The sequence below is a fragment of the Gobio gobio genome (assembly GCF_949357685.1).
Source record: "Gobio gobio genome assembly, chromosome: 7".
In the NCBI taxonomy this organism is placed as follows: domain Eukaryota; kingdom Metazoa; phylum Chordata; class Actinopteri; order Cypriniformes; family Gobionidae; genus Gobio; species Gobio gobio.
The window spans coordinates 46,442,374-46,465,773 of record NC_137103.1 but is presented as its reverse complement, the minus strand read 5'-3'; the positions used below and the strand labels follow the sequence as shown (position 1 = coordinate 46,465,773).

At 37.6% G+C, this 23,400-nt stretch overlaps 1 protein-coding gene and 1 long non-coding RNA gene across 2 annotated transcripts in view; one reads left to right on the top strand and one right to left on the bottom strand.

Moving 5' to 3' along the window:
* The window catches only part of ttn.2 (titin, tandem duplicate 2), a 176,038-nt gene that overhangs the window by 108,608 nt on the left and 44,030 nt on the right, over positions 1-23,400 (top strand). Inside the window, exons 181-202 of the mRNA XM_079820922.1 lie at positions 54-3,008; positions 4,180-4,515; positions 4,598-4,882; positions 4,987-5,286; positions 5,392-5,694; positions 5,808-6,083; positions 8,552-8,848; positions 8,933-9,235; positions 9,322-9,612; positions 9,703-9,990; positions 10,100-10,402; positions 11,121-11,423; positions 11,531-11,836; positions 11,922-12,209; positions 12,291-12,581; positions 12,676-12,963; positions 13,270-13,857; positions 21,425-21,529; positions 21,614-21,811; positions 21,913-22,209; positions 22,322-22,909; positions 23,025-23,327. Of these exons, the coding sequence (XP_079677048.1) occupies positions 54-3,008; positions 4,180-4,515; positions 4,598-4,882; positions 4,987-5,286; positions 5,392-5,694; positions 5,808-6,083; positions 8,552-8,848; positions 8,933-9,235; positions 9,322-9,612; positions 9,703-9,990; positions 10,100-10,402; positions 11,121-11,423; positions 11,531-11,836; positions 11,922-12,209; positions 12,291-12,581; positions 12,676-12,963; positions 13,270-13,857; positions 21,425-21,529; positions 21,614-21,811; positions 21,913-22,209; positions 22,322-22,909; positions 23,025-23,327 (9,492 nt within the window). The remainder of the gene's footprint in view (positions 1-53; positions 3,009-4,179; positions 4,516-4,597; positions 4,883-4,986; positions 5,287-5,391; positions 5,695-5,807; positions 6,084-8,551; positions 8,849-8,932; positions 9,236-9,321; positions 9,613-9,702; positions 9,991-10,099; positions 10,403-11,120; positions 11,424-11,530; positions 11,837-11,921; positions 12,210-12,290; positions 12,582-12,675; positions 12,964-13,269; positions 13,858-21,424; positions 21,530-21,613; positions 21,812-21,912; positions 22,210-22,321; positions 22,910-23,024; positions 23,328-23,400) is intronic.
* On the bottom strand, positions 14,377-19,548 carry LOC307128898. Its single transcript, XR_013816824.1, has 3 exons — positions 18,153-19,548; positions 17,513-17,647; positions 14,377-15,216 (listed from the first exon to the last, which is right to left on the bottom strand). It is a non-coding gene; the product is annotated as an uncharacterized lncRNA (long non-coding RNA).

Below are 23,400 nucleotides of genomic sequence, written 5' to 3'. Positions count from 1 at the left end.
ATATGTTTTCAATATGTATTATTGATTTTTTTTTAATTCTACTGTCTTTGTAGTACCACCCATTGTTGAGGTCGATGTGAAGTTGATTGAGGGAATCGTTGTGAAAGCTGGAAGCACTATTAGAATGCCTGCCATTATGAGAGGCCTTCCAGTTCCCACTGCCAAATGGGTCATTGATGGAGAAGAAATCAAGAGTGAAGGCAATATCAAAATCGACACCGACAACTTCTCCACTGTTCTGAGCATTACCGATTGCACAAGAAATCACTCCGGAATCTATATTCTCACAGTGTCTAACGCAGCAGGAAGTAAGACTGTTTCTCTGAATGTCACAGTGCTTGATGTGCCATCTGCCCCGATAGGTCCTGTTAATATCCTTGAAGTGACTCCTGAATCCATGGTCATTGACTGGCGTCCTCCCAAAGAGGATGGTGGAAGCCCTGTCATGAACTATATTGTTGAGAAGAGGGAATCAAATAAGGAAACTTGGGGAGGAGTAAGTTCTGGCAGCACTTCCACAAGGCTAAAGATTTCTCGTCTGCAGCAAGGAGTTGAGTATGTTGTGAGAATTCGCGCTGAAAATAAAATGGGAATTGGCGCAGCTCTTGAAAGTGCACCAACTGTAGCCCGGCATCAGTTTGAGCCCCCTGGCCATCCTGGAAAACCAGTTGCATCTGATATATCTGAAGATGCACTTACACTTGGATGGACAATGCCACTGTTTGATGGTGGTAGTCCAATCAGTGGTTACATAATTGAGCGAAGACATAAAGGAGGCAAATGGATTAGAGTGAATAAAACACCCTGCAAGGACCTTAGATATAGAGTGCTTGGGCTTTTTGAAAGTATCGAATATGAGTTCAGAGTATTTGCTGAAAATATCGCTGGCTTTAGTGGACCTTCACCTATCTCAGATCCTTCCAAACCTTGCAGACCAATTACTGTTCCAGGACCTCCAGTTAACCCTAAGATAAAGGACTACAGTTGTACATATGCTGACTTAGTCTGGATCAGACCCACAAAAGATGGAGGCAGTCCAGTCTTGGGATATATTGTTGAATGTCAGAAAGTAGATGCTGAGTGGGAGAAAGTCAATAAGGATGATCTGATTAAGCAGTGTGCTTATAGAGTAAAGGGGCTAACAGAGGGCACAGAATACAGGTTCCGTGTTAAAGCTGTTAACATGATTGGAGAAGGTGAGACAAGGGAAATCCCAGAGTCAGTTATTGCTAAGGATATTGTCATTCCTCCGGAAATTGAGATGGATGCCACGTGCCGTGACCGTGTGACCGTTCGTGTTGGACATAACATTAATGTTGTAGCATATGTGAAAGCAAGACCTGATCCAGAAATCACTTGGAGCAAAGGTGAAAGCATTTTGGAAAGGGACAAGCGTACCACTCTGATAAACAACCTCCCAGTAGTACAAATGCGTATCAAGGAAGCAACCAGAGCAGATCATGGAAAGTATATAATCAAGGCTGCTAATGAAGCTGGAGAGGCCTCAGCTACTATAACTGTAAATGTTCTGGATAGACCTGGGCACTGCCAAAATCTTAAGTTGACATATATAAATAAAAATTCTTGCATGGTGTCCTGGGATGCTCCTGAGGATAATGGAGGCACTGAGATAACAAATTATATAGTGGAATGTCGGGAGCCAAGTATACGAGCCTGGTCAATGATATCATCTGACTGCACAAATCGTATGGTAAAGGCAAAGCTCATGGAAAATCATGAATATTTATTCCGTGTGTCTGCTGAGAACAAGTGTGGTCCTGGACCAGCAACAGAAACCAAAACTCCTATTCTTGCAATCGACCCACTTCAGAAACCAGGTGAGCCAGAGAACTTCCACGTCAGTGATATTGGTAAGAACTTTGTTTTCCTTAAATGGAGAAAACCAGATTATGATGGTGGCAGTCTTAACCTGGGCTACCATTTGGAGAGAAAAGCAAAGGATGCTGAAGAGTGGGAGAAGGTACATGAGGGAGTCCTGAAAGAGACATTTTTCATGGTAGACAAATGTGTTGAGAACCACACCTATCAGTTTAGAGTCCAGTCAACAAATGATGGAGGAGAAAGCGCCTGGGTTAAGACATCTGATATTCTTGTCAAAGAAGAAATTCAGAAACCAGTTCTTGACCTGAAATTTGTTGGTACCATTGTGGTCAAAGCTGGTGAATCAGTTAGACTTGAGGCTGGACTTAGAGGAAAACCACAGCCTGAGGTTACATGGATGAAGGACAAGGCTGCAGGTGATAACCCAAGGATCAGCACTGACACTGGATACGATTACTCCAAATTCCTCCTTACTAAAACCAAGCGTAGTGATACTGGAAAATATGTGGTCACTGCTACAAACTCAGCAGGATCATTCACAGCATATGCTAATGTTACAGTTTTGGATATACCAGGACCTGTCAGAGATTTGAAGATTTCTGGCATCTCCACAGACAAGTGCAGAGTTGTATGGGATCCTCCAGAGGATGATGGTGGTTGTGAGGTGGACAGCTATATTCTAGAAAAATGTGAGACAAGAAGAATGGTTTGGTCCACTTACTCTGCCTCTGTTGTCACCAACTACTGTAATGTAACACGACTTGTTGAGGGAAATGAGTACATATTCAGGGTCAGAGCAGAAAACAAAATGGGATCTGGGCCACCAATGGAGAGCAGGCCTATTATTGCTAAGACACAATTCAATAGGCCTGGTCCACCTGATGCACCTGAGGTAACCAAAATTGGTAAAGATGAGATGACTGTAGTATGGGCTCCTCCTGAGAATGATGGTGGAAAGTCTATCACTGGTTACATTCTGGAGAGAAAAGAAAAGCGGGCTGTTCGATGGGTCCCTGTCACAAAGAGCCCTATCTCTGAGAGACGAATGAAGGTCACCAATCTGATCCCTAACCATGATTATCAATTCCGTGTGAAAGCTGAAAATGAAGTAGGATTGGGAGAACCAAGCAAAGCATCCAGACCTATCACTGCAAAAGATCCAATTGGTATGTATAGTCTGTATTGATCCGTGTATCATTCGTTCAGTCGATTTTTGATTTAATATTGAAAGTAGAAGAAAAAAAATAGTTTTTTTCAGAAAAATAAGATTTCGACTTGATTTATCGTTTTTCTTTCAGAGGTAGAAAAATTAATAAACAGTTTGAATATTAGATTTCTACACGTGGGCGGGAAATATACGGCCCTTTCTGCTGATTGGTCAGCCGAAGATCAAACTATTCCATCATCGGTTCTTCCTCAGTTCCGCACAGCAGAATAAAAGTGCTGCGCTGCTACAGCTGTATGGATTCTTAGCGCGTTTATTGCAGCTACATTTCATATTTTTCTCATCAAACAACCAGACTAACGAATGGCTCGACACAACCCGTACCGTAGCCTAGACAGGGCTTTTGTCTGTGTAGATATAAATTCACCTCTTTGCATCAGCTGGGAAGTAAATATATATATATATATATATATATTAAACACTAAAACAAAAAGGAAAGAATGATGCGTTGCAACCAGAAAAACCGGAGAACAACAGAGATAATAGAATACATACTTTTCTGTTTTTATGATTTATGTTTTATTAAAATTGATCTCAAGAAATTTTAATTAAAGCCTGTAATAACTTGCCATTTCGGTTTGTTTCTCAAACTAGTAGCTATACCTTCAGAGCGCTTGGAATATATAGCACGAATTAAATATATGGATTATGTTGCGATATAGTAAAACTAAAATACAGCGAATACTGGACACGCCTACTTTAAAAAGTCAACATTTCGATTATTTGACGTTAAATGCATTATATAAGTCACTTTGGAATAAATCACGGCATGTTTCATGATAAAAAAACGTGACTTCACAGTACGGAAAATACAGTAGGATATAGCAAATTTTTTCGCGGACCCCTTGCACTGTCCTGGACTAAAACCGCTGGTCTACACAGACAAAAGCCCTGTCTAGACTCTGCCCCGCCCCGGTACGGGTTTTTCTGAAAAAACTAAAAATTTGCTGTTTTCTCATTTTTCTACTTTCAAAATTAAATAAAAAATCGACTGAACAAATGATACACAGATTTGTATTACATCTATTTATTCGAGATTGTATAATGTTTTTCCCTAATGATGTATTTGATTGTGATTTAAACTAAACGGACATTTTTGTTGTATCATTTAGAGCCCCCTGGTCCTCCTGGCAGCCTTAAAGTAGTTGATAGCACAAAGACATTGATTACACTTAGCTGGACAAAGCCTGTGTATGATGGTGGTGCTCCAATTATTGGATATCTGGTTGAAATGAGGGATAAGGTGGAAATGGAAGGTGAACAACAGAGAGATCCAGAAGAAGGCTGGAAGAAATGTAATACTTCTGGACAGCTTGTCCTAACTGAATTTACAATTATTAACTTGGATGAGAGACAGGAATATGAATTCCGGGTGTCTGCTCAAAACCAAGTTGGCATGGGCGTTCCAGCAAACCTCAAGGATGCTGTATCACCAAAGGAGATCAATGGTAAGTGTTTGTTTTAAAATTTCACTTGTATGGTTGCCCTTGAAATCTAGAATACTTATTCAGTTTTTTTTCTTCACAACAGAACCTCCAGAGATTGATCTTGATGCCAGTCTAAGAAAAGGCCTTAGCGTTAGAGCTGGATGTCCTATCAGACTTTTTGCAACAATTAGAGGAAGACCAGCACCTAAAGTCACCTGGAAGCGCTTGGGTGTTGACAATGTCATTAGAAGGGGCCATGTGGATCAGATTGATACAATGTCCTTCCTTGTGATTCCTGAGTGTTCACGTGAAGACTCTGGAAGATATTCTTTGACTCTTTCAAATGCCTCTGGAGAAAAGGCTGTATTTGTTCGTGTTAAAGTCTTAGGTAAACTTACATTTGAATAAAATGCATTTTAAAATTAAGATAAGCTTTGCATTTACCCAATACCAAGTACTGTCAGTAAAACTGTTCCTGAAATGTATTAACAGATACTCCTGGTCCTGTTGGTGGACTGGAGGCAACTGATATCACAAAGACAACATGCCAGCTTGCATGGTTGCCTCCAGAAAATGATGGTGGTAGTCCAATTCTAAATTATGTTGTTGAAAAGCGTGAGGTTGACAGGAAAACATGGACAAATTGCACAAATGACTTGAAGAAGACAAGCTTCAAAATCACAAATCTGACACCAGGAACAGAATACTACTTCAGGGTGATGGCAGTTAACAAGTATGGCATTGGTTTGCCTCAAGACTCTCCAAAGTCCTACCTAGCTACAGATCCCAAAAGTAAGTCCAACTTTCACAGTATAATTTATTATATTATGTTATATTGTATTGTATCATATAAGATAATGCATTAAAAAATAATATGTATATTTTTACTTTGTAAAGGTGAGCCTGATCCTCCAAAGAAGATGGATGTATTAGACATTTCTAAAAACAGTGCAACTCTTGGGTGGCTGAAACCACTTAGAGATGGTGGATCTAAGATTAATGGATACATTGTTGAATACCAGCAGGATGGTCAACCTGAGGACAAGTGGACATCATACTCGGTTGTGAAAGACTTGACCATTGTTGTTGCTGGACTGAAAGAAAACACTAAGTATAGATTCAGGGTCGCCGCAAGAAATACAATAGGATGCAGTTTGGCAAGAGAAGCCGAGGGCATATTTGAGGTCAAGGAACAGCTGAGTATGTAGACAAAGATTTTGTGCTCTCCCATTTTTCATTTATTTTTATTCATGCTGTGTTTTTCATGAATCACACTCTGAATAATTTTTATACCTTAATACCTTTTTTTATAGTGGGACCAAAGATCATCATGTCTGATGTGGTTACAGCAAGAGCAGGAACTAAACTTATAGTTGAGGCTCTTGTGTCTGGGAAGCCGGCACCAGTCACAAAATGGACGAGAGGAAATGATGATTTAGTTACATCTGATCGTCTCTTCATACAAAAAACACCAACCACAAGTTCATTTTGGATCAAAGAAGTTACAAGGAAGGATAGTGGTTATTACAGTCTTTCTGCTGAAAACAGCACTGCTAAGGTCAACCAGATCATCCGAATAATCATTATGGGTAAGTTTATTAATATATATATATATATATATATATATATATATATATATATATATATATATATATATATATATATATATATATATATATATATATATATATATATATATATATATATTCAATATCAGGGCAAAACATTAAGCCTAGTAAATCAGTTATTCACTTGTCTGAGTAAAAAAAGTTACTTGTCCGGGGGGTGGTGTAAAAAATGTATTCTGATGAAATATTTTCATAAGTGTACTATCAGCTTTTAGATACTTAAATCTGCATATTTTTGATAATTTCACCGGGGCGTTATTTACCTTTATAAAGGCCAATTTTTGTTTAACCTTATTAAATGTATGCATAATCTTTTATGTCAAATTCTTACATTTGCTCAATAAATTGAATTATAATAAGACCCTAACCCCTACCCAAAATGACAATAAAAAACTGCAATAAATAATGTGTTGAGATTGTTTTAAATACATTTTTGGATACACAAATAAGAAATATTGGAAAAAAACATGAAACTAGACTTTTGAATTAGACTTTTTGATTTAGACTTTTAAACATGAAACTAAACCACCAGTAGGGGGCGGCAAGTCACTTAAAGGGATAGTTAAAAATGAAAATTGCCCCTGATTTACTCATGGTTTGTGTAAGAAAAATATCCATATTTAAAACTTTATCAAGTAAAGTTCCAGCCGATCACCTTCCGTGGAAAAGTGTTTAAAGTTGAAAGTGAAACTCAAGATGTGTACGTGACGTCATGACGAGCGTACCTGGCCGCGTTAGTCTTTCGATCAGCAGAGGACCTTTCAACACTTTTTCCATAAATTGAACACAGAAGGCGGTCGGCCGAAACTTTACTTTATAAAGTTTAAAATATGGATATTTTTCTTACACAAACGCATCGATTTGCTTCAGAAGGCCTTTACTAACACCCCGGAGCCGCGTGGAGCACGTTATTTGACGGACAGATGCATTTTTTATGGACTTCAAAAACAGAGCAACTATTACTGCTATTATAGTGCTTGGATTAGCCTAGACTTTTGTAATATAACTTATATGATATAAGAATAATGTCATATACACCTAGGATGATTTGAGGGTGAGTAAATCATGGGCTAATTTTCATTTTTGGGTGAACTAACCCTTTAAGTCTTTGGGCCCTATTTTAACAATCTAAGCGCATGGCGCAAGTGCACTAAGGGTGTGTCCGAATCCACTTTTGCTAGTTTAACGACGGGAAAAATAAAAAAATATGGTCTAAAAGGGTTGTCCCTATTCTCTTAATGAGTAATAGGTGTGTTTTGGGCATAACGTACAATAAACCAATCTCCCATTCCCTTTAAAAGATTTGCTATATACATGTCGGAATATAGACACCCTCAACCTGACGAGTCAGTTTAAATACATGTGCGTATTGGTTAAATAGGTAGTCAATTTCATTCGTCCTTACTGCAGATAGGTAATTCTCATACATGAAATGACTATCCATTATGACATGTAGACATTTTTATATTTATGCACACAATAATAATCTTTCACATTGTAATTTTTTTATATTTTGCATGTTTGTGTGCTGCTGCGCCTCCCTGTGTATGTAATATGCAGAGTGTGCGCATGTTGGGTACCTGCCTATAGGCGCATATTACTAACATGCCCTTTAAATAACACAAAAAATACTGCGCTGTTGACTTGAGGCCAGATTCAGTTGGTTAATGGCGCAGTCTATTTCAATTGCCTCAAAATAGCACTGCGCCAACAATGTGCCTGAACACATCTCGTTTTCACACCAGCACTCCCATGGGCCCACAAATGGTTGCAAATGTATTTGCTATTTAAACAATGTGGCGCATGACTTTAAAATGATAACTGCATCAGACTGAAATTAGCAAAAAACACTTGCGTCGCGCCTGGTGCCGCATTGCGCTGAGTGTATGATAGGGCACATTGAGTCATTCTTTCAACCGAATTGTTCAAAACGCTAAATCATTCAGTAACCAAACGAGAAAAAAAAAAAATTGCTTTGAGAATGCGCAATAGTTCTGCTGTGATCTTTGTTTGAAACTATTTTTGTTGGTGAAAAAGAACAAAAACAATACAATATTGTGTCAATATTGTATTTTTAAAGGGTTAGTTCACCCAAAAATGAAAATTAACCCATGATTTACTCACCCTCCTCAAGTTATCCTAGGTGTATATGACATTCTTCTTTCAGACGAATAAAATCGGAGTTATATTAAAAAAAGTCCTGGCTTTTTTAAGCTTTATAATGGCAGAATTGTTGTTTAATTTTTTAAGTCCATAAAAGTGCATATAATATTATAAAATCAAGGTAACGTTTGCAATCATGATAATATTAGGCAAAACTGCCCCCTTGGTCGAGTTATGTTACTTCACGTTACAAATAAACGTTTTGAATTTAACTTCAGTATGTTTTTTCTATATAATTATTAGTCTATTTTGTTTTTCTTTTTTAGACATCCCTGGTCCTCCACAAGGTCCTCTACAAATTCTTGAGGTGGATGTAGATGCCTGCACACTTGCATGGGATTCACCTGCTGAAGATGGTGGCAGCAACATCACAAATTACATTGTTGAGAAGTGTGATGTGACAAGAGGTGACTGGGTCACAGCTGCATCTTGCACCAAGACCAGTTGCAGAGTTGGAAAGCTCACATGTGGCAAAGAGTATGGCTTCCGTGTCCGTGCTGAAAACCGCTTTGGAATTTCAGAACCAATTTATGCTGAGAAAATGATTGCTAGACATCCATTTGGTAAGTCTCATAAATTGACACATTTTAAAAACACAGACATGGGATTAGTTTTTTTTTACACCAATACAAATTTTCTGATTTCAGATCCACCCAGCGAGCCAATTAACTGTTGTGTCAACAAAATCAACAAGGACTTTGTTGTGTTGTCCTGGGAGAGACCGTTGAATGATGGCGGCAGTCCCATCACAGGATATTGCATTGAGCGCAAAGAAAGAAATAGCCTCCTGTGGACCAAGGCAAACGAGGTCCTTATTCGCTCAACTGAATATACATGCTCTGGCCTCATTGATGGTCTGGAGTACACATTCAGAGTGTCTGCTGTTAACAAAGCAGGACATGGAAAACCAAGCAAGCAGACAGATTTTATCACTGCGAGATCTCCAGTTGGTATGTGTGGAGGGAAAGCATGCTGCTGTCACTCCTAATAAATGTTAAAATAAAAGCATTACAAGTTTTATGTATATTCTTTTCAGATCCACCTGGCAAACCCCAAGTTCTTGATGTGACCAAAAATTCTGTCTCTCTTGTCTGGAGCCGTCCAAAACATGATGGTGGAAGCAAACTCATTGGTTATTATGTTGAATCTCTGAAGCTTCCAGGTGACAAATGGGTTAAAAGCAGCCAAAATGTACCAAAAGAAGAATACATTGTTCCTGGACTTGAGGAGGGAGCCCAATACAAGTTCAGAATAATTGCAAAAACAGCAATTAACCTCAGCTTGCCCTCAGAGGAATCTGATCCTATCCCAGTTATTGCAGAGCATGGTAAGTCTTACATTCCACCAATAATGTAATAATTTCCTATCTGATGGATTTTATATAGTTTATTTGATGTCTCTCTTTGTATTATCTCAGTTCCACCTAGAGTTGACATTAGTCTTGCAATGAAGAACTTAATTGTCGTCAAAGCTGGGGCAAATGTCTGCCTGGAGGCAGAAGTTTATGGCAAACCAATGCCAAAGGTCACTTGGAAGAAAGATGGTGTTCCATTTAAATTGGCTGAAGGTATGAAAATGACTCAGAAGGTGCATCTCTTCTCCTTGGAACTGTTCTCTGTGACAAGAAAAGAGTCTGGCGAGTACACAATTTCTGCTGAGAACCCAAGTGGCACAAAGTCTGGCAACATTAAATTGAAGGTTCTAGGTAAGTGAACATTAAAAATATGCCAAAAAAGCACTGAGTGTGTGTGGTCCTTTAAACATTTAAGAGAGTGTATTTGTTATGTGAAAATTGCATAATTGTGTTTCTGCAGATAAACCTGGACCCCCAGCATCAGTGAGGATAAGCCATGTTTTTGCTGACCGAGTGAAACTGAGGTGGGAGCCACCTCTTGCTGATGGTGGTTCTGAAATCACAAATTACATTGTTGACAAACGTGAAACAAGCAGAGCTAACTGGGCACAAGTTACTGCTAACATTAATGGTCAGATAACGGACTGTTCTGTGGAGAAACTCATTGAAGGCCATGAATATGAGTTCCGCATCAGTGCTGAGAACAAGTATGGTGTTGGAGACCCAATTGTGACTAATTCTGTGATCGCCAAGAATCCATATGGTAACATTTTATTCTTTCTTGTGCATTTATATATTATAGAGATTGACCGATGAGTGAATAATTACATCATTGATTTTTTTTATATTAATAATATAAATAACATTAAATACACTAAATAAATATTTAGAATGTACTCTTGTTTTTTTCTGCATTTACAGTAGAAGGCTGTTTGACGCCCAATAGTTTACTAGAAAAATCATACATTCTAGGAAAGTGAAAAACCACAATTAGTAGTCTTAGTTAAAATCAAACATGTTACATTGTTTTATACAGGGTTGTAATTATGTGGATGAATAAAGCTGAAAATGAAGTAAACTGTATGTGTTAATCTAATGTTGAAAGTTTTGCACAGGTATATTTTGTTATAAGCTTTGACTGCATAAAGTGGCTGTTATGTACATTATGTAATATTATAAACATGAGCAGTGTATTTAAATATGTAAGTTACTTTGCCGGTGAAAACCGGTCTCCCGTTGAATGACTTATAATGTAGTGTAATGGTGTTTTTGGATTCTATTCTGTAAAGACCAAACAGATTTCACCATTTATTGGTAGACCCATTAGAAAAACCTGAATATCATTCAGAAATGTCAAACCAATTATCGGTTGATCTCTAATATTCATATATATAATTTTGAAAATGCATATTATTTAAACTAATTAATGTGATTAAACAAATCTAACCTACATTTTTTTATTTTTTTATTTCTGAATTCAGATGTCCCAGGACCATGTGAACCTCCAGTTATTACCAATATCACCAGAGATCACATGACTGTCAGTTGGAAGGCCCCTGCTGATGATGGCAAGGCCACCATTCTTGGATACATGCTCGAGAAGCGTGAAACTCAAGACCTCAATTGGGTTAAAGTGAATAGAAGACCAGTTATTGACAGGACAATTAAAGCTGGAGGCCTTACAGAGGGATCTGAGTATGAATTCAGAGTCATTGCACTCAATAAAGCTGGTCTTGGCAAACCAAGTGATCCATCAGTTGGTGTTATTGCAGTAGACCCAGTGTGTAAGTACTAACAATAATGTATTATAATTAACAGTTAAGTTAGCCAAAAAAATAAAATTTTATAGTTCATGCATTTAAGTCCATGCATTTCTGTGGTTTTATCATAGATCCTCCTGGACCACCTGCTTTTCCAAAGGTTGTTGACTCTACACACAGTTCAATCAGTTTGTCCTGGACCAAGCCAGCTTATGATGGTGGATGTGAAATTCTGGGCTACCTTGTTGAGTTCAAGAGAGCAGATGCAGAAGACTGGCTGAAGTGCAATGTGCCAAAGAATCTCCAGGCAACAAAATTTAATGTTACTGGTCTTATGGATAACACGGAGTACCAGTTCCGTGTTACTGCTGTAAACAAGATTGGATTTGGAGAGCCAAGTGAAGTTCCTGGAAAACATATGGCAAAGGATATCCTGAGTAAGTATATCTCGTATATAAATATTTCGGGTTTTTTATATATCTGTACATTTCTGATATTATTCTCATTTTAATTTTCTCTTAGTTGCCCCTGAGGCCGAACTTGATGCAGATCTCAGAAAAGCACTAGTTTTGCGTGCTGGAGTCACAATGAGAATTTATGTACCTCTGAGAGGGCGCCCTGCTCCAAAGGCAACATGGACTAAGGTCAATGCAAACTTGAAAGAGAGACAAGGTCTTATGATCAAGACAACTGAATGGGATACTTTCCTTTATTGTGAGGAAATCAACAGATATGATGCCGGCAAATATGTCCTAACTCTAGAAAACAGTAGTGGTACCAAGTCATATACCATTGTTGTCAAAGTACTAGGTAAGGGTTTTTTTTTCACACAATTTGCCATTTGAGGTTTATTATTAACTGTATCTAACTACTGTCTGCAAATGTACACAGACACACCTGGACCCCCAGTCAATCTGATTGTTAAGGAGACCTCCAAGGACCATATATCAATTACTTGGGATGCTCCATTAATTGATGGTGGTAGTCCAGTGAAGAGCTATGTTGTTGAAAAACGTCTGGCTGAGAGAAAGGCATGGACCTGTGTTGCTCCTGAGTGTAGCAAGGCGTCTTTCAGGATTACTAATCTTGAATCTGGAAAATCGTACTGCTTCAGAGTACTAGCTGAAAATATATATGGCATTGGTGAAGGTTGTGAGACAGCTGGACCAGTCAAAGCCTCAGGTGAGACTTCTTTGATAATGTTGCAAGTTAGTTTAAAGTTTAAAGACATTAATCTGTTAATTATACCAAATTCTAATGCTGATGTCTATTGCAGAGCAACCTGGACCAGTTACAGATTTTAAACCTTCAGAGATCACCAAGAATTCTTGCACTCTTGGCTGGAAGAAACCAATCAGTGATGGTGGAAGCCATGTTGTTGCGTATGCTCTAGAGATCTGTGAAGGGGAAGACAAGTGGAAGCTTCTAACGAAGTCTAAGCTCACACAATACACAATGAGTGATCTTGTAGAAGGAAAGGAGTACTTGTTCAGAGTCAAGGCTATTAATGAAGCAGCTGAAGGACCACCAACCGAGCTCACTGTCTTGGCTAAAGATCAAATAGGTATTCATATAATCTACTTCAGGGGTTTTCAAAGTCAAAGACAGTGGGCCTTCTGACACAACATGCACAATGGTGCCGTGCCCTCCCCCTCACTTAAGACTGTGTTCACATAAATAGTCTGCCATTTTGACAAAGTGTGTGTATTTTTCCATTCAGTCCCCACACTTGTCCTCAAACCCCTGGTGTTTCCATTCAGTCCCCACACTTTTCCTCAAACCCCTGGTGTACCTAATAGTTGCATTTGTGTCTTAGTGGTTATACAGTCATGTCCATTAATATATTCCTTTTTCTCTTTTCTTTTTACAGTGCTTCCAGACTGTAACCTTAAAGGCTTGCCAGACTCCAGCTATGTGGCAAAGGAAGGAAGCACTGTTCGCCTTAATATCCCTATTATTGGTATACCTGCTCCAGCAGTCACTTGGAAAAAGGGTGATGTTACTTTATCAGATAGTGGCAGAATCTCAGTTGAATCAACTGCAACAAACACGGTATTGCTGATTCGTGATTGCCATAGAGGCGATGCTGACAAATTCACTATCATTTTGAGAAACAGTGCTGGAACAAAGGAATCAGCTATTGACATTAAAGTTGTTGGAAAGCCTGGAATCTGCACCGGTCCTATCAAATTTGATGAAATCACAGCAGAGGCGATTACTGTAGAATGGGGCCCACCCAAAGATGATGGTGGATCAGAAGTTAGCAACTATATTTTGGAGAAGAGGCATTCTACTGCTAACAAGTGGGTCACAGTTGCTTCTGCAATTCAGAAGAACTCTATGAGAGTTACAAGACTTCATGACGGAACAGAATACATCTTCAGAGTTTGTGCTGAAAATAAATATGGAGTTGGAGAGTTCCTCAGATCTGATCCAGTGGTTGCTAAACATCCATTCAGTAAGTATTTAACAGGAAACATTAAAAACTATTTTTTTATTTAAAGGGTTCATGAACTGGCTTTTTAAAAAATGTTATACTGTTGTCTGAGGTCAACTTATAACGTTTGTGTAGTTTTTACATTCAAAAACATCATAATGAACAAGTAATAGGCTATTTTCTAGTGTTGGGTCCGAGTCCACCTTTGTCGAGTTTGAGTCAAGACCAAGTCTTAAACAATCAAGTCCTGAGTCCAAGTCCAAAAGGGACTTGGTGGCCGTGTTGGACTCAAGTCCGAGTTCTTGTCGGCAGAGTCCGAGTCGAGTCCACCCTAGTCCAGAAAGTAATTAAATTGAAAAAAGATTAGAAATTGCTATTGTACAATTTTACCTTCTATTAATATTTTAACCTTTCAACCCATTAAACCAATGGCAATATAAAATTGAACAAAAATACCACTATTACATCTTGCCATTTAACATTTTTATTTTGTCAACAGAACCTCAACTAGTTTCCAATCAAAAATGGTTTCAACGAATAGAATGGACATAGATATATATGTAGAACTTTTATTATTACAAGTGCATGAAAAACACAAATTAACCAGTTTTATTGTATTTCAATTATTTTATGCCTCTGGTATCACCAAATGCTAATGTTTAGGGGTGGGCGATACTAAATCTTATTTCACGATAATGATATGTTTTCTCAAGTAGGATTATTCAAGTAAAAATAAATACTATAGAAATTGAATAAAACAATTATATCTAAAATAAAACAAACTTTTTTAGTTTTGTTGTTACACATGATGCAGACTCGACTGCACTCTGAATATTTTCTGAGTACAAAATGTCCAAGTCCGAGTACAAATTCACTCGAGTGTGTGACAAGTCCGAGTTCATTCAAAATGGGTCTTGAGTCCGGACTCAAGTCCGAGTCCAAGTTCGAGTACCCCAACTCTACTATTTTCTACCCTGGTTTTGAGCCTAGCTCTTGAAATGCTTGAAAATGCTTTTTATTGGCGTGCCGCATTGAAGACTTGGAAGTAAACACTGCTATGATTGGATAACAGTTTTGCATATTATAATGAGCATCGGCTCCCCAGTCATTACCCGTGAGGAATTGTTTTGAAAACTTCCAATGTGGAGAAATGGCAACTGGAATGATTTGCCCTCAAAATGTCGCAAAATGTCTTTATCAAACAAACAATGATTTATCTCTCATCCACCCCCGCATCCATTACTTGGCTGGCCCGATCGGTGGATATAACCGCGAACCGTGCATAATACACACTGTATTTCACTATTTAAGATAGTGCGAGCCCTGGCCCATACATGTTCAAGTCTGATCACCAATCGCAGGACAATGAACCAAAAACACCTTAAATACAAAGGATACTCCAGCCTGTGACAGCGTGGAAATTATGTTTAGTTAGACACGTACATAATCAGTAGATATCAAACATAACCATGCAAGGTAACACTTTATTTTAAGGGTCCAGAATAATGCATTAGTTAAGCATTAATTAAGGGTTAACTTGTTCACAACTAAGCATTAGTTAAGCACGAACACACTAGTAATTAATGATTAACTTTACATTTAAAGGGTCCGTAATTATGCATTAGTTAAACTAGTAATTAATGATTTGCTTGTTCACAATTATGCATTAGTTAAGCATGGACACAATAGTTATTAATGATTAACTTAACATTACAGTAAGGGCATATTAGACATTATTTACAACTTAATACGCCATATATTATTTTTCTGTAGCTATGTAATTATATGTCTGTATTTTCAATACGCTAGTAATTATGTTTAATTACTGCTGATTTTGTCGTTATAAATTGCTAAAATACAAAAAGACAATTTGAGCCCCTATTCTGAAGTGAAAGTTTTATTTTCATTAATTATGGCGCTTATTGAATGATATTTAAGTTTATTAACCAGAATAAGCCAATAATTAAGCCTAACTACCATTAATACAGTACTAATAAAGGCAATTTGACCCCCTATTCTAAAGTGAAAGTTTAATCCTCATTAATTATGGCACTTATTCAGAGATATTTAAGTTTATTAACCAGAATAAGCCAATAATTAAGCCTAACTACCATTAATACAGTACTAATAAAGGCAATTTGACCCCCTATTCTAAAGTGAAAGTTTAATCCTCATTAATTATGGCACTTATTCAGTGATATTTAAGTTTATTAACCAGAATAAGCCAATAATTAAGCCTAACTACCATTAATACAGTACTAATAAAGGCAATTTGACCCCCTATTCTAAAGTGAAAGTTGTATCCTCATTAATTATGGCATTTATTGAGTTATCACTAAACATTTCGACTTCTGCTGCAAGCTCGGTTCAAACGATTACGTTAAACAAAACTTCACTTTAAAACTCTAAAATGAATAACATTTCTGTAATCATTTAACCATTATTTATCATGTAATACTTATTTTGTTTACCGTGGACACAATGACTAGAAAGTACACCAAAACGCAACATAAATTCACAAAATACACCAGTTTAATTTGTTCGCTGTAATCCACATCTTTAGAATCCATACGAGGAACTTCTTTATTCAGCGATCTTCATCTTCATGTTTAACAGCGACCGTGAACAAATCCCGCGGCCGCGCACGTTATGAATTTAAAAAACTCGCTTTACGGCAGTGATATCAAACGCTCATTGCAAATTGGCTCTCGCCTGCTTTGTCACAGATTGCGACATGCCGTGTTTTAGTGTTTGAATGAGAAACGCGCGCGCCTTCAAATAGAGGCTGCGTCCCAATTCGCCTACTTATACTACGTCCTAAAAGTATGTACTCTTTTTGTGAAGAAAAAGTACATACTTTTGAGTGTGTAGCAGAAGAGTATGCAAGCTTTGGGACATACTACTTCGTCATCTTTAACGGACTCTGTTACGTGCGTCCCGTCACCGTTTAAACTGCCCTGTCAATCATCGTCACAGTTCAAATCCTCCACTTTCAATTTAATTTCCTACCGTATCGGAGAGAAATGTAGTCGCTCGTTGATCTGCCTTTCGTGGGTCTTTAATGCAGAGACTCCTCTCATGTGTTTGCAAAGTTAATGGCCAAACGTATCATTACAAAAGTTCTCAATGCTGCTGAAGGAGAAATATAATGTGGATAACATTGAATAAATATCTTTTCATCAGGTTAAATACTGATAATTACTCACTCAAACCACTTTATCTAATCCTCTCCACTTAACCGTCAGACTCGCGTAACCGTCATGTTTGTAGTTTTTTAAACACTTTTTATCCGCGTTTGTAGTTCTAATCGAATCCTCGTCCATCTCGCAATGGGTTGTGGGCAATATCAGCCGTTAGAGTGCGCATCGATCTGCACTTCGGATTCTGACCGGAAATAGTAAACCATCCGGGAATCTTTGGAATACTTTTTTCAACATACTAAGATTTGGGACATACTAATTCTTTTTTCGAATACTATTTAGTACGGATAGTATGCGAATTGGGACGCATTATTGTGAACAAGCAAATCATTAATTACTAGTTTAACTAATGCATAATTACGGACCCTTTAAATGTAAAATTAATCATTAATTACTAGTGTGTTCGTGCTTAAATAATGCTTAGTTGTGAACAAGTTAACCCTTAATTAATGCTTAACTAATGCATTATTCCGGACCCTTAAAATAAAGTGTTACCCAATGCGAAAGCCTACTATCACATAATTGTGTTGCATCATTCCTGTCAGATCCAGAAGCCACAGCATTCTTTTTTAATCTCATCCTGTCTGCAAATCCAGTCTCTTGTTTACAAACTAATCCGGTGAAATGAAGCGAACAAATGTAATGTCTTCCCCACGTGAGCTGGATCTTCATTAAAAAATAAATTTCAACCATACATTTTGGAATCCGAAGGAAGCTTATGGCATGTTCAAAACATGACATAAGCTTTATTGCTTGGAAGTTCGATCCGGTTTAGCTCCGCAGGCCTATGTTATTTATCTAACATGCCAGGCACGAATCAGTGGGCGGGGCTACAGAATTAGGCGTTCGTCTTCTTAGGTTAAGGCGTTTCACTGAACTCTAACGTCACAGGTAAGCACATTCGCAGGCCGATCGTTTGCTGAGCCAGCTGTCAATAATAGCTTTTCTTTGACTAACAAGGAAGTTTTCAGCTCTGAAACGTATAGGATATTCTTATATTAAGATGACCTTATACATATAGGCAGTGTTGGGAAGGATACTTTCAAAATGTATTTCGTTACAGAATACAGAATACATGCCCAAAAATGTAATTTGTAATGTATTCCGTTACGTTACTCAATCTGAGTAACGTATTCTGAATACTTGGATTACTTCCATTAGGGTTGTGCCGATAATGGCTGACCGACATCACAATAGAGTGCCTCCCCACGTCGCGAGTCTTGCACAAGCGACACACACTAATCCTAGTCTATTCTATAGTTAACCTAAAATATATAACTAATGCAGATATGCTATTTTAAATATTGTAGTCTATGCCAGAGACGTGGCAGTCAGTGAAAATACCGTCAGGCAGGCTACACACAAATAACCTACTGATATTGACATTGTTAGCCTCTTGTCTTACACTGTGAATTTAACTTAAAATATTTAATATTTAATTTGGTACAAGAAAACAGTCCTTATTAATGAATTATTAGTATACAAGCATATTGTAGTGTCTGATATCGTGCTCATTGTCACAACTCTTGCTCCTGCGCTGAAGCGGCAGTTTAATATAAACCCAGACTTCAGCGAACGTCAGATAACTCTTGTCTGGTTATTACTTTTAAAGACAATTTGCCTTAGCCATAATGTCAAATCAAATGAAAGAATGAAGGTGATTCTGATAACACACATACACAGAAGAACAACAAATCAAGAACAAGAAAACGGGAACAACACTCAGACCGAAACTCAGGATTTACATTTCACTTATAATTGGCAGCACAATTAACTTTTTGTTGTGCAAAGCATAGGCTCTAAAATAAATTATGTTATTGAAATATTGTAAGGTGGTTGTATGAACTACACGAAAGAATCAAAATTGATCAGCGCCGTAATGATTGTGAAAAGTGCGTGTAACCTATTGGAAAGCCAGTAATTATTGGGTGAGTAAAATAACAAAATTATAGTTTTTAAGTAGAAAATAATATTTATGTAAAGAGATACAGTAAAATAAAAATTACTTAAAAGTACACAACTCTTCTTAAGTGGAAGAAAGCTAAGTTTTCCCCTTTCACGTGCAAACTATTGGAAAGCCCGGATGAGTCATTAGTTGGGTTAGTAAAATAACAAAATTATCATTTTTAAGTTGAAAATAATATTTATTTAAAGAGATACAGTAAAATAAAAATTGCTTAAAAGTGCACAACTCTGTGGAAGAAAACTACGTTTTCCCCTCACGTGCAAACTATTGGAAAGCCCGTATGAGTCATTAGTTGGGTTAGTAAAATAACGAAATTATCATTTTTAAATAGAAAATAATATGTATGTAAAGAGATAGGCCTACAGTAAAATAAAAATTGAAGTGGAAGAAAGCTACGTTTCCCCCCTATAGGGCGGATGAGTAGTTGGGTTTTTAAAATAGCCTAACGAAATTATAGTTTTAAATAGAAAATAATATGTATGTAAAGAGATATAGTAAAATATAGAAACTCTTTTAAGTTCTTCAAGCCTTCTCGGGTATTTTCATAATAATAAAGAAAAAAACAGCTCTTCATTGACGCTGCACCGTTATATTTCGTTCTCCATTCTCTTTCTTTAAAGCTACACTGTGTGATATTTTCCCCCATCTAGTGGCGAAAAGGTATATGACCATCCAGTGAATTTTAGTTTCTGTTCCTCTCAATTCCGATTTCGTTTCAACTCCTACGGTGGCCGATTTAGTCCAAGATTAACATGGCTTCCAGTTCGACCTCGTCCACATTCGACACGGTGCCTGTGGGATATTCTGTGCGCAGTGGGATGGTTGGAACTCAACTGGCCTAATTATTCGGCTAGAAAGAACTGCAGCTAATCCAGAGTGAACTTTGATGCTAGTAATGTTTATTCAGTCATCCAATTGCAAGGCATAAACAGGTTTGCGTGGATATGTACATAAATGTGGTTTCTGTGAGAGAACAAATAAGGATTGTAAATATACATACACAGTTAAGAACTGTATAACTATACTTATAAGTTACATTTGTATAATGTAACCGTAAACCAGAGCTTATTGTACCATATATAGGCGCTAAATGCAGCTGCATTAAAAGGAGCGGAGCTGCAGCTGCTGCTGCTAACAAGCGGTGTCCGGTTACAAAAGTGTGTGCGCCGCTTTAACGTTAGCACTGCAGTCAGTGCGCTCTGTATAACAATTGTTAATATGCCTATCAGACCTGATACATATTTCCATCAACATACATTACAAGCAAATATTTTCTAAAAACGAATAAACATTGTTGATAACAAAATAACTGAATGATTATTCAAATAGGTGAGCATTACGCTATTGTATGTTGACACAAAAATACTTCTGAGGTGATATCAACTGAATTACGCGATGACACACTCTGAAACACATCTACAATGACAATAACGATTATTACTTACGGAGTTATTAACGCACAGAAATACCACACAAGGAAAAACAGACTTTTGAGGAATAAACAAGCCAGGAAAACTCCAGGAAAACTCTGTATAACTCTGTTACTGGACGCTGCTGAGATGAAAACTCTCTGCACATGCACCAGACAAGTCTGAACAAGTTGACGCGCACATGCGCGAGGCAGGGAATTTTGTACAGTGCCATCGAGTGTTAAAACCGGTTAAAACGCGAAAGGCGAAGCTTGAATTTACAGGTATGTCCCTCTTTGGCTAATGTACTTTCAAGATGGAGGGGCAACATGGCGACCACCGTTAGATCCCATTACCTTATGTATTTTCAATGGCATATTATAAACTTACGAGAATACTTTATTACTTGAAAGAAGTAAATATACATTAATGAGCACATATATTTTTGAAAGAACTAAGTGTTTTTAGCTAAGAATAGGCTAAAAAAGTTACACAGTGTAGCTTTAATGTGAAGTGCTGTTTGAATTTCCATGATATAAACGCGTTCTTGCCCCGGCTCTGTTGTTCTCTGTTGTCTACATCTAGCTCCCGCTGCTCCTCTTCCGACTCCATTGTGATTAAAAAAAACTTGTGTTTTCATATTGGGGCGTTCTGGGAAATGTATGGAGTTGTCTTAATTTATTTAGAGAGTGAAACAGAGAAGTATCGTAATGTAATCCATTGATTTCAACAATGTAACTGTATTCTAAATACCAACTATTTAAAGTGTAACTGTAACGGAATACAGTTACTCATAATTTGTATTCTGAATACGTAACGCCGGTACATGTATTCCGTTACTCCCCAACACTGCATATAGGATATTCTTATATAGATGACCTTTTAAGATACCTTTTATATTTATATATAGCTCAAGGGAAAGTTGATTTCTCAATTCATGACCCCTTTAATGAAATATGCTGGATATTTAATAATATTTATTTACATCAAATACATACTTTTCCCTACACCAGATGCACCAGGGGCTTCTGCACCACCTGAGGTTGTGAGCATTCGTCATGAGTCTGCTATCCTAACATGGTCTGATCCAAAAGATACTGGAGGCTCTCCCATCACAGGTAAAACATTTCATAACTGCAGTTATTTGTTTATTTAGCAGTTTTGTTGTATCTAAAAACTTTTACTTTTAATATTTATTATAGGGTATTACGTGGAATTCAAAGATAGAAATAGCTTAATGTGGAAGAGAGCCAGCAAGACACCTTTGAGAGTGAAAGAATGCAGAGTGACCGGTTTGGTTGAAGGCCTGGAATATGAATTTAGGGTCATAGCTATGAATATTGCTGGGCTTGGAAAGCCAAGTAAAACAACTGAATCACTTGTTGCTCTTGATCCTATTGGTGAGTCTAAGTCTTGTCTTTTTCAACTTTTTCTACTTTGTGCTGTTTATGAGGAAGAGAGCACAACATGATGTGTTATTTATTATTGTGTATTTCTATAGATCCACCTGGCAAACCTGATGTGATCAATGTCACTAGAAACAGTGTAACACTTATTTGGACTGCACCCAAATATGACGGTGGCCACAAACTGACTGGATATATTGTTGAGAAATTAGAGCATCCTGGAAAAACATGGATGAAGGCTAACCATGTGAATGTCCAAAGATGTGCATACACTGTAACAGACCTTCAGGAAGGCTGTACTTGTGAATTCAGAATAAGGGCTAAAAATGCAGCTGGAGCTATCAGTGCTCCTTCAGAGACAACTGAGCCTCTTGTCTGCAAAGATGAATATGGTAAGTTATATTGTCAGGTTTTAATGAATTTGCTTTAATTAAATTTAATGAAATTGCTTAACCAAACCCTCCATAAACATAATTTTTATAATTATTACCTAACTTTTTACAGAACCGCCAACTATCACAATTGACCCTGAAATGAAGGATGGAGTGACTGTGAGGGCTGGAGAAACAATTGTCATCACAGCATCAAGCATTCTTGGCAAACCACCTCCTACAGCTTTGTGGTCTAAGGGTGGAAGAGAATTCAAGTCCTCAGATATTGTCCAAATCACAAGCACTCCCACATCTTCAACTTTGTCTATCAAGTATGCCAGCCGAAAGAACACTGGAGAGTACACCATTAGCGCAAGCAATCCATTTGGTATCAAAGAAGAAAAAGTTAAAGTGAAAATCCTGGATGTGCCTGGACCTCCAGGTCCTATTGAAGCCAGCAGTGTCTCTGCTGAAAAATGCACATTGACATGGTTGCCACCAGAAGAAGATGGTGGCTGCAGTATCAAATCATATATATTAGAAAAGAGAGAAACCAGCCGCCTACTCTGGACAAAGCTTGCTGAAAATGTTATGGATTGCCGCTATGTTGCCAGTAAGCTGATAAAGGGAAACGAATACATATTCCGTGTTTTAGCAGTCAATCAGTATGGCATTGGGGATGCAACACAGTCTGGACCAGTTAAAATGGTTGACAGCTTTGGTAAGCCCAACTTCATATTTTACTGCATTTATTTTGTTTCAGTGTATTGTTGATATAAATATGTGTGTGAAAACATGTATTTATGTTTTTTCAACTTCTTCACTTTTATTTGCAGGACCCCCCGGGCCACCATCAAAACCAGAAATTGATAATATCAGTAGAAATGCTGTAACAATTTCCTGGAAGAGACCAATTATAGATGGAGGAAGTGACATTAGAGGCTATAGTGTTGAGAGAAAAGAGAGAAGAGGAATGAGATGGGTCAGAGCTTCAAAGAAGACCATTTCTGATCTACGTTGTAAGGTCTCAGGCCTGTCAGAGGGCATTGAATATGAATTCCGTGTCACTGCAGAGAATAAGGCTGGTCTTGGCGAGCCTAGTGAGCCATCACAACCTGTCATGACAAAGGATATTGCATGTAAGTTAATAATTGGTTTTTATACATATTTCCAGATATTTTTTCTTGTAAATGTTTTATTGTTTATCATTAT